Raw genomic sequence first — 12,500 nt, 5'->3', positions numbered from 1 at the left:
GCGTCTCGAATGCAATACAAGAAAATGGGGCAGAACACATATAAAGACGAAAACGTCATCTTACATTATATATAGGTTAATTTCCCATCTGTTGCTCAAAGAGGAAACATCTTACAGCTCTGAAGGAGCCAATAGTGTGTATATGTTAGTATTGCGTTTATTGTCCCTCTATTATTATATGCTATGCTCATGTTTAATACCACTTATAATACTCTTTAATATCATTTTGATGCAGCGCCTACCTTTTTAGTTCCCCAACAATATCCCACTTTAAAGAGGTGTGTTTGGTGAGAGGCGGGGCCGGCCGGTGAGGAGGAGGGGGGCGGCGCAGAGGAGAGGGGATGCTGAGGAGGGGAAACAACAGCAACAGGTTTCTACGGATGTTTTAATTCGGACAAACTGGACAAAAAGTCACGAGAGAATCCAAAGGAGAGCTTATGAAAGGTAGGAGGGAGGATGTTTCCATCTGAGCAGACTTTACTCAGAGAACAGATAAACATATTTCTATGTTTATGTATTTGAAGATATCGTAACACTGCCTGCTGTCGTTTCAGTTCACTTCAACTCGATGTAAATTCGCAGCGAGGCGTTGAAATGTAGTTTGAGGATTTAAACCGGAACGACCTGAAGTCCACACCATTTCATTCCTGTATAGATAACTCTTATGTCATTCTAAGCGAAGGCAAACCGGAGTAGTTAATTAACCAATCAGCATACATTAATTAACATAGCACAGTCTAAAAGCTGCGGTCTCCCGTTGTGAATAGTGGTGGTCGTGTTACACGAAGTTCTAAAGAATTCGGGTATTGTTCCTTTTCTTTTTAAAAGATCCATACCACCTGATGCCGAACATCAGCTCCCATCAGTCATTACCGTTTTTGCCTTTCATTCTGTGTATCTGGCCATATCGCTATTGAAGAATGAACAAGAGGAAGTGCGGTGTATTTCCCTTCGAATTTGTAGGAAATTAAAATGCAGATATTAGATTTGACTGTAAGCCCAATACAGGAGAAGATTTCACGTGGCAAACAACAGTAAATGTGTAGTTTTCTACTAGTTACACTGCCAGACAAAATTAGTTTCTAAACCAGAAAACCATGTGTCATAGAAAAGGTATTTTCTGTCAATTATTTACTAAACATGAACTGTAACAGTCATTTCTTCGTGTTCCCCCCAGACCTTATGTGTGCCCATGAATTTAAAGTATTTCTGCATCTGCTGCTCTTAAATCTTAGGTTAAAAATAATGATGACATAAAGGCGCCCAATTAAAATAGTATGATGTCATGTGTGAATAAGTAAAGATAAAAGAGGAAGAAGATGCCACTGTGATCTGCTTAAAATATTGTAATGCAGGGGTAATATGTAAATATGTAAGCCTTGCATGAAGATGGAGCAGTATGGTGATGGTCAATGTGCAAGACAGCACAACTCATTAGAAATATGCTCAAGCCATGTTCTAGTTCATTTTTAATTCATCTTTTGAAAAGGGCAGAGGACCACTGTTGGCCCGCTGGCCGTAGTTTGGCCAACTTCCAGTTATAGAGGCTTGGCCTGGGAGTAAACTGTTGGAGAGTTCTTGACACATGATGAGCAGTATGGCGCCGTGTCGGCAGCAAGGGCAGGCAGAGCAGTGTGTAGCGTGCGGGTGACGTCACATGGGACAGCAGGTGGCAGGAAGTCCTCACTGTTTACCATCGGCCGATTCTCAAAGAGGTCGAGCCCTCCGACTGTTGACTCAGTGACGTACTGCCCAATCAGACGGTGTGAGATTTTAACTGACACTTTTGGAAAATTAACTCTTTTCAAAGACAGCTGTCGTCTCATTGGTCGGATGCTCATATGATTACATTTCGGTGGATTGTGCCACACTAAGAAAGCTTTGACTGTTATAAAAAGACTAACTTTTGCTGCAACTCACTGTGATCTCATCTGGTGAAGATGACTGTTTGAGCCGATCATAATCAGTCCTGGCTTATTGCTGAATTTCACTTGTTGTTGCTGCTGTTATTCACATACATGCAAAACTTATGTTCGAATCTGTAAAAATCTGCACAAGGGCAAAGGTAAATCTGGATGTTGTTTTTTAGAAAGCATGTTGTATACAGATTGAATACACTTTGATTACATGATTAGTCAGTTAACTGTCAGCCAGAAAAATACCAATATTTGTTTGTTTATTCATGATATTAATGGAATAACTTTAGGCATTAGAGTTGCTATCGGAGATGTACAGGTCTCATTGCTTTGTACACTTTTTTAGACAAAATGATTAATCAGTACCAGAACACAATCCATATATGTTTTGGTTACAATCCCATCTCTGTTTATGTGTGATTCCAGTTTGCACCAAAGAACATCAGGTGTCTTTCTTCTTTTCTCTCCTTCGCCGCTGCCCCTCCTTCCCTTCTTTATTGCGGCAGGTGGTGATTAGCGGTTTGGTCTAATTACGAGGCTCCAGCCTGATACCACATTGTCTGAAAAGAAAGGAGGGTGTGCGGAGGAGCTGCAGTGTGCACGGGGCTCTGTTTTTATGATACTGTAAGGACCCAACACCTGGTTGGACGCCCACATTGTGAGGACGTCTGATCTTCTGTTTAGAGAGGAGGGATTCATCTTTTACACTGTGTAGGTTTGGGAGCCAACCGTACAGTTAATAATTCATTATTTACAAGGCTGTAAACAAAAAAGCAACTCAAAGTCATGAATTATTCCTGGACAAGTCAGGGAAATGAGGAGTGTCCTTGCAGGATTATTCATTTGCAACATAAGTACAAACAGGCAATTAAACACTTCCAAGTCAACTCTATCTGATAGGAGGAATCTGGTTTTACTGGATCTGGATAATTTAAGTCATGAGTTCAAAACTAGAAGTTTGTTTCATCCTGAAAATGTTGTTGAACTCTACCAGCAAGTGAAAGGATCTTGCAGATACCCAGTTTCAAGAGATCTCTGAAAACAGACAGGAGCTTTAAAATCGTGAGTCAGAGTTGGAAAATAGCTTCAAACATAAATGTAGTGGCTTTTCGTTTTGAATGAAGATGGATCGAGGTGGTCAGAGTCACCTTTACCGGGTAAAATGAATGGGCTCCTAGCTATCTAACTAACTGGCATTGTCAGCTCCTGGAGCCTATGGTGATTGACATTGTCACCCTGCCGCTATGGTAACTACTCACAAGAGCGATAAATGGTATTAATTTTTAATTTTAGGAAGTAATACCTGAGTCACCAATAAGTTTGTGATCCCACATATAAAGCTTGTTTTCTAAAGATCCCATTGTATTTATTCAATGATCTTAAGAGTAAGTAAGTCATATGTATTCATCCCAATTACTAAAATCACAAGGGAAGATTCCTCAATAATAATGATATCGCAAGATTAATTTCCATTATATGGAAATGTAATGTATTGAACATTATTTTTGTTCAAACTTCTTTAACCCAGTTAAGCCCCAGACATTTTTCTAAAAAATGTCCTAACTTTCTTCCTGGAAACTTCAGTGGTTCCGATATTGATTAATGGGATTACGTGGACTTTGAGAGTGAAAAAGACCTTCTGAGGAAGAATTAGGGTTTATAAGGTTTTAATTACAGGAAAAATCAATACTCAATAGAGTCTGAGCTAGAGAATTGTGACTTATCTTTACACTAAGTAGTGTATTTTGTTGAAACCTGTTTAATATAATGAAAATTCCTTCCGAAAATGCAAGAACCCGGGATACTGGAATCCTTCTGGTTGTGAAAGTGCCGCCTTTAGCGATGTGCTGCGAGTATACAGGAAAACCAATCTATAAGCTTTCAAATGAGAAAAAGAAATTTGGACGCAGGTTCACATGATCAATTAAAAAAAGAAAAGAAATAAAGAATATCTAAATGAACTGTTTTCATGTAGATATCTACCTGAGCTGCCTATATGTGCCTTTTTTGTTTTTGCTCTTCGTGTTTGTTATGTGCCTTGTTTTGTTTTGTTTTGTGCCTTGTTGTATTTTGTCTTGCTTTGTCCTGTGGGTGTTTGTGTAATAGATGCACATTGTAAGCTCATCTCTCTGGTCGATACTGTTGACTGTCGGTCATTATAAATAATCTTGGTGTCACTCTGCTCTCCAGGTGCCAAAACCACCTGATGCTGCTGCCTAATCTGATCACCTCGGACTGAACACACACACACACACACACACACACACACACACACACACACACTCACACACACACACACACACACACACACACACACACACACACACACACACACACGGACGTACGGACACCCAACATGGCATCAGACCCGCCCATACTGACAGAGCAGCAGAAGCTGCATAGGAGAGCAAATCAGGTCACGGATGAGGTAAGGAATGGTTATTATTCGAGAACATCTTGAATGCTTCCCTTCATTATAAGCAATTGCTTTATTGAATATTGAAAACACACTTTTACAAGATGGACTCCTGATTTAGAAAGATGAAAGTATGAGAAAGTAACATAGCAACAAGCTTTTCAAATGCAATTGTGTTGGACCAAAGTTGCTGCAAAAAAAAGCCACAGATTTAATTTCACTCGGTGCATATTTTCAATGTTTAAAGGACTTGGGAAATGGGCAGAGGTTAAAGTCATGTGCAAGTGATGGGAGGAGCTTCTAACAAAAATTGATCATTGAACTACGGTGCTGTAGAACCACCTTCTTTTGTGATTGATTGGCTCCCTGCAACCAGATTTAATTGATGCTTTCTTTCCCTCATTAAATAGGAAGCTGGTGGATTAAGCTCATTTGTCTTTTCCCTCAGCAAACCCTTTAAATTACAGTTAAGTTATTATCCATGTCAAACCAAACTGGTTCATCTTGTGGTTTTAGAATGGCTTTGTCAAAAGATTTGACCAAAACATTGGCAGCTAACTCTGTTTTCCAAAATGTAGATGGGTAGGTTTATTTTTCAGCCCTGAGATAGTGAACACGCCCACTCCCCAGTGACATCATACTCTGCTCTCAAATCTGTTTTTTTACACAGGAGAGTATTGAAACCAAGGGCTGCAACTGAAAATTACTTTATTGAGAAGACTATTTTCATGATGAAATAATCTGTCAATAATCAGAAAAAAGTCTTCCCAGACCTTGAGGTGACATTTTCAAGTATTTTATAATTTATTTTATAACAGTCGAAATCATACATTTTACAATCACAAAAAGGGAGAAAAGCAGCAAATCTCATGAAAGTTTTTCTTCATTAATTTTTTTATCCACCAACTAATCGTTTCTTCATAAATGTTCCTATTTAGAGCGACATAGTCTTAAAGCAGGGTTAGGTTTAGGGCGTGGCTACCTTGTCATTGACAGGTCGCTATTGCGGTGTTGTTCGGTCTGGGAGTTGTCCTTGTTTTCCTCTGATAACCTACAACCCTTGTTTTTAATCCATCAAAGTTCATCAGAACAGTTTTGTTTCCTCAAAGTGCTTTAGTCAGTCTTTCGTCCGGAGCTACTGACAAATTGTTTATAGAGTCTCACGCACATCATCTTTTCACAATGTATATATATATATATATATATATATATATATATATATATATATATATATATATATATATATATATATATATATTGTGATTAATCACAATCACGTGGAAAAATCCTCTCCAGCCTTCAGTCTTTCCACCCCTTGCTGTGTGTGTGTGTGTGTGTGTGTGTGTGTGTGTGTGTGTGTGTGTGTGTGTGTATTGTGTAAATATCATATCAATCCCCGGGGTCTTCCCCACCGAGGGAATGCAGTTATGGCACTCTGATTGTGATTAATCACAATTAATCACAATATATATCATTCTGCGCCAATTTTAATAATGAAGTAAAAACTAGTGTATTGCACACTTTTATTTTAAAGTAATGTTATCAGAACAATATAACAGCACTCTGGAGCAACAGCAAATTAACATACATACAGTATATATATATATATATATATATATATATATATATATATATATATATATATATATATATATATATATATATAGTATATAGTACATATATATATAGTATATAAATCTTTTTTCTTTTTTTTCTGAACAGGTACTGTTCAGTAGTAAGGGCCCCTGTGTGGGACAAACCACTCCTTCTTTGGTCCATGTTCAGTCTGTTGCTTACCTTAAAAATGTATGTTAAAGACCAGCAATTGATTCACTTTATACAAAAGCAATAAGTGCTTTTCATGTTTTAAGTTCAGTTTTTCTTCCTCAGTGCGAAAAGTCCAGTCTGTGTTGTCTTGAAAAAGTGCACTGAACATCTTGTGATGTGAGGAAAGTTCTCCTCTTTGAGAGAAGAATAAAGATCCAGAAGTGATGCTGACTTAAAGCGCTCTGCCATAGTGCATCAGACCGCGGGGTCAGGAGGTTTGCGCATGCGCGATTACCTGTCAATCTGGACAAGGAGCCTGCCGGGATAGTAGTATAGTAGAATGCCTGTCTGTTGGGCGAAGCTGCTTGTTGCAGCACTCGATGCTTGTTGAGAACAGAAGCTACTTAACAATACGTGCTTTCACATCAGGCTCAATTCGTCAACACCGCCTGTCGGTGAGATTGCAGTTATGGCGTTTATCTTATTTATTTATTTTTCATGTTTGATTGACCTCACGCGGGCCGGACTGGTAAGCCCATATTGAGACCCTCCCAATGCAAAAAAAACAACAACATGCAGTTAATGCATGATCAAATAGTTAAGACTGTTAAAGGATTGCCAGATCATATATATATATATATATATATATATATATATATATATATATATATATATATATAAAAATATGTATGTGTATATATATATATGTTCTGTTTGGGTTCTCAACAGCTGCGGAAGCGCCCATTTCTCAGTCTCGGTGTTTGATGTTCATAATTACACAGATCAAGTAACTGAAGCAGCTGGTGACTTGTTTGCTCCTGATTTCTAGCTGGTGTAACGTTACCCGATGGAGTTTCCCCACCAAATACATGTCTGTATCTGGCCACTTTTCAGTTTCCACACATATAGTATAGACACTATTTTTGTATATGTTTTTTATATATTGCTGATGAGAGTTGGTTTGCTGGACATTTACTTTATGGAATCTAAAAATAGGCTGATGTCTCTCAACCTGTTCTCTGCTCTAAGGGGAGTCACCTGGTTGCCATAGAGACAATTGGTCTCCCAGTGCCACCTTCTGCAGGGTAGACATCAGGCATCCACTCTGTGTGGGTGTGGCTAAACACTGATACACCCCACGGGGTTTAGAGGTTACAGCAGGTCAGCGCAATTTGTCATTTAGTCATTCCCTCGGTGGGGAAGACCCCGGGGATTGATATGATATTTACACAATACACACACACACACACAGCAAGGGGTGGAAAGACTGAAGGCTGGAGAGGATTTTGAGTGTGAGAGTAGAGTACAGTATATTAACCCTGCTCTGTGTTGACTTTCTTATGGTTTAGGTCAAAATAGCAGTTGATATAATGATGATGTACAAACATTATACGAACAAACAAAAAAACAAATATGTATATATATATATGTATATATATATATATATATATATAAATATATATATATATATATATATATATATATATAAATATATATATATATATATTTATGTATATATACTGTATATACAAATACAGTATAATTATAACGTCAGTTCTCGCTGGTATTCACATTGAAAAATATTTGATATACAAACCTGAATACAAGCTGAATTATATGCTTTCCCGTGAACAAATAGTCCATGTTTGACAGTTTACTGTATGTTGAAGCTTCAATTTTGTATGTCTTTCAGTCCCTGGAGAGCACACGGCGGATGATGCAGCTGGTTGAGGAGGTACACACACACACACACACACACACACACACACACACATATATCTTTATACATGTGAATACATTACTATCATGTCTGGTAGCCTCTTTACACAAGTCTTCTGTGTTTACTGTACAGAGACGTCTTTAGACAAGTCATCTTGATGTGATTGACTTTAAGCAGCTGGAAAGTCATTTTGGGCTTTCACACGTGGAAAGCAACAGGGAGAACTGAAATGGCTCAGCAGTAAAGACTACATTATGGTCAGACGTACATGTATAGAAAGCCCAAATACCTTTAAAAATAAATACTGTCATCAAAGGAGTCACTTTAAACTTGCTGCAGATTGACAATTTACAACATTCACGAGTGTGTTTTTTAATAGTCTGACTGGTGTTGCATTCAAGGACACCTGAACGTCTGAGACAAGGCGGCATTACCACATGGCAATCGTATATTCTCTATCTGTGGTTTTCATGTAATCCTCCTGCAGAGTAAAGACGCTGGGATCCGAGCTGTGGTTATGCTGGATGAACAAGGAGGTAATCAGTTCTGTTTGGTCCCTCTTTAAATTCTCCGTTGTTAAGCCTTGTTCACTCACATTTTTCCAGTCAGTCCAACAAATAATTCATGAGACCTTTAAGTTAGTTCACATGTTGTATGAAAACCTTTGAACACTCTGTAACATCTCCATGTTGCACAAGTCCCGTTCCTCACAAAGCAGTTAGAGAATATTGAGGAAGGCATGGACTCCATCAACAGAGACATGAGAGAGGCTGACAGACGTGGCCCAATGCTGTAGTGTGTGTATCTGGCCAATCAGGATGGAGGTCTTGGTTTCCGGGGACCGCACCTCTACCTAACTGGTGGCCTAAAAAATAAACATAATTGTGCCCAGTTCCATTAAATTAGCTTGAGTAAGGTTTTTTATTTGGAATTTAGTTCCACAATAAGAACATCAATTTACACCTCCATCCATTCAAGCCATCTTTTGTCAAAATGTTGTGCTCACAGTTATTTCTCCATGACGTCTTTAGACTTTTCTATATTCTATATTCTAACTGGTTCACTATTTAATGAACAATCTTTAGAAACATTACTGCTTTTCAATGCCGTTTACTGAGTTGTAAAACATGATGGAACTGGTTACTGAGGTCAGAGCAAACAGCTCGGCCTCGCATGTCTCTGTTTGTGCAGAGTGACGCTATTCATGATTTGTCTGTTGATTTCTTAGTTTTACGTGTATCGTTTTTTTTTCTTTTCATTTCAGCTTTAAGGAAATAGTTTGTGATTTTGCCACTCCCCTCCACCATCGCCTCTCTCATTGTCTTTTCACTCTTTCTCCTTCCACTCCCCCGTGTCCAACTTTGTCCGGCCTTTTTCTCCTCTCCTCCTGCCTCCTCTGCACCCTCCCTCTCCCCTCATAGAGCAGTTGGAGCGTATAGAGGAGGGCTTGGATCAGATCAACTCTGATATGAAGGAGGCAGAGAAAAACCTGACTGACCTGGGCAAGTGCTGTGGCCTCTGCTCCTGTGATAAGTAGGTGGTGTCAGATTTTTCCAGCCCACCTTTTATTCCTGCTTTCGCTTTCTTTTGTTGCCTGCATGCTTCCTGCTTTATTGATTTTCAGCTGTTTGGATACCAGCTTACAACATGTTTGTCGTCTCTCCTGTACAAATGGATCACATGGTGCACCCACACTGGAGAGGTTACAAGCATGGATTATCTAACAGACACCTTTCACTGAAGCTCGTAATGAATGAAACAACAATGAAACAATAAAGCCTGTACTGCAGCTGTAAGACCAGGATGGGTGCAGTGTGGTTCTTGTATATCACATTTAACAACTGAGTCTCTCTCTCTCTCTCTCTCTCTCTCTCTCTCTCTCTCTCTCTCTCTCTCTCTCTCTCAGGCTGAAGGCCTTTGAGGAGAGCGGGGCGTATAAGGCAGTCTGGGGCGGAGGATCCGGTCAGGATGGCGTTGTGTCCAATCAGCCGCCGTCGTCTCGAGTCGTTGATGAGAGGGAGCAAATGATCATGAGCGGAGGACACATACGGAGGTAGAGAAGATAGAGAGAGGGAGAGAGAAAGAGAGAGAGAAAGAACATTTAATGAACAGTTATTGTAGGCCGCTTGTCTGTTGTGTTAGGAGAGGCAGCTGTGTAATGTAATACCACCGGTCATGAATCGTACAGACAGCTGTGAAACACAAGACATAATCACACACACACACACACACACACACACACACACACACACACACACACACACACACACACACACACACACACACACACACACACACACACACAAACACAGACACTTGTTACTCTGCTCTGTCTCAGGGTGACTAATGATGCCCGGGAGAATGAGATGGAGGAGAACCTGTCTCACGTCGGCAGCATCATCGGGAACCTGAAGAGCATGGCCCTGGACATGGGCAATGAGATCGACACGCAGAACGTCCAGATCGAACGCATCCAGGGAAAGGTAACGTGCCACATTAACAGCACTGAGCAGGTTTCACTAAGTGTCAACAAACATCTTCACAGTTAGGCCACAAATAAATGAACCAAGCAGCAGCGTATTCCCAGAACCATGTTCACACATGATTATTGATTCACATGGGGAACATGTCTGTTTGCAGACAGGAGTTCTGAAACTAATATATAACCCAATCAGATGAGAATCACCACTGAGACAATGAATAAATAAATTGAATTAGAGAACCAGAAAAATCCTCATGCTTGCCTGTGCAGGGTTGCAGGGAGTGTGACGTATACAGTGTGTCTACTGCCGGACACTTGAGCACTTTGAGCATTGATTTTCAGTGCTTAGGGCGCTACACGAACAAAACCAGCAGAATTCCGTGCACTAAAGGTACCTGGATGGCGCACTGCAAACGGTAAAAAAAATGCAGTGGACGATGGACACTACTCGCCCTAAACGGGCGCCATCTTGGCTACGTAGCAGAAGAGGAGGAGCCCTTTCGCCAGCTTTTCATTAATTTTTTTATATGTTCCTGCCGCGAATGTGGAGGTGTCGCAGTTTCCACATAGTGTGGAGAAAGGGGTAAACAAAAGACAAAAACAGGGTAAGAAGTGGGTTCATTTTGTCAGTTTCAGTTTCGCCTTTATCGCAAACAGGTTTGCGTACGTCACTTCCGGCTTAATTTCGCGAGTGCCGAAAACAGATTTTCGTACGTCATTTCCGCCAAGTGGTTAACGTAAGTTTTCCATTTGATACAACACTTATCAGCGACGGAGTGCACTATAGATGTTAGTGCACTGTATTGTAGTGCGCTGTATTGCAGTGTACTTCGTAAAGTGTTCGGCAATGGACACACCCATCGACAAGATTCACTTTCACAGTCACACCTCTACCACCAATTTATTTGTTTTTCTTTGAGTTTTTTTAATATTAGTTTCCCAGTGGTGTTCCTTATGTATTCAAATCTAAACATTAAAATTGTGGTTGAAGTAGACTTTTTTTTGTGTGAAAATGCTGTTTTCACAAACCCCTCTCCATACATGCTGCCGGTAAAATGATGAAAATCTTCTAAATACAGCATTCACTCGAAGGTTCTCCATATGGGATCAGTGCATTGAATCAGCAGTATTTAACATTCTGAACATAATAAAGTAGCAAACAAATGTGTGGCATAATGCCTTTAGTGCAGCGGACCCTAAGCCCCGGGTCGGTTTGTACCGGGTCGCACAGAAAGAATAAATTAATTTTTCAAAATGTTTAAAAGAAAAAAAAATTTAAAATTTTTTTATTTTGAAGAAGGACCAAATACATCCATCTGTGCGTCTGAGCCTCTTAGCATACTTTACCCTAAAAACAAAACTTCAAAGTCTGCTTCAACTCTGCCAGTATTTTGGTCTAAAATCAAGGAAGATTATCCTGAGATCGCCAAAAAAAGCATGAAAACTCTGCTTCTATTTCAAACATCCTGTCTTTGTTAAGCGGGATTTAAGATAAGCAGTAGACCGGACATAAAGGTCTAAGTTAAGCAGTAGATTGGATATAAAGGTCTAAGTTACGGAGTAGACTGGACATAAAGGTGTAAGGTACGAAGTAGACCGGATATAAAGTACACATGTCAAGTGTCTCCAATCACCCTGACCCGTCTCTTTGCAGAGAAACCAGTTCAGGGCTCCCACTAATTTGACGTAATGGTAAGATGTATATTTATGCACTTTATTATTGCTTCATTCCGGTCGTATCATTTTATTACGTCATTTTTATTACGTCATTTTTATTACGTCATTTTTATTGCCCACACCGTGAAGGCCAGTCTGTAAAAATATTGTCTGACACGAAACCGGTTCGTGACGCAAAATAGGTTGGAGACTGCTGCTTAAGTGCATGTCCTGTGCACGTGAGCGACCAAATAATAGTATAAAAACAATACAAACATCAAACATAAAAGCGTTTGAAGCTAAGCTCCTGTCTGATCCTGCAGACCACAAACATGGACCACTCCTACCGATTGTGGAGCCGGACCCCACACAAACACACACACACACACACACACACACATTTCCTCACTACTCTCGCTACTGCCCAGATGGCGAGTACTTGCCCTAGAGTTAGAATGACGGTATCATTAGTCCCACTACTTGGGTGCCGCTCCTCCAATTTGACCCTTTGCCCCTCCTGAGCACAGTGCGGCTCACTGTGTG

General features: G+C 40.0%; 1 protein-coding gene across 1 annotated transcript; it reads left to right on the top strand.

Annotated features, from left to right (window-relative positions):
• Window positions 1–351: 351 nt before the first annotated feature.
• LOC137799515 (synaptosomal-associated protein 25-like) lies at window positions 352–10,302 on the top strand (the record flags this gene model as incomplete). The annotated part of the gene is made up of 7 exons (XM_068596309.1): window positions 352–444; window positions 4,107–4,344; window positions 7,793–7,834; window positions 8,307–8,355; window positions 9,241–9,352; window positions 9,726–9,872; window positions 10,158–10,302. Coding segments are annotated over exons 2-7 (567 nt in total), but the record flags the coding sequence as incomplete, so codon positions are not given.
• Window positions 10,303–12,500: the final 2,198 nt, after the last annotated feature.

Source organism: Clinocottus analis, unplaced genomic scaffold (genome assembly GCF_023055335.1).
Source record: "Clinocottus analis isolate CAN_PGR_092001 unplaced genomic scaffold, fCliAna1.0.p SCAF_354, whole genome shotgun sequence".
NCBI lineage: Eukaryota > Metazoa > Chordata > Actinopteri > Perciformes > Cottidae > Clinocottus > Clinocottus analis.
Note: the sequence above shows the minus strand (reverse complement) of the source record. Positions and strands in the feature narration are given on the sequence as shown.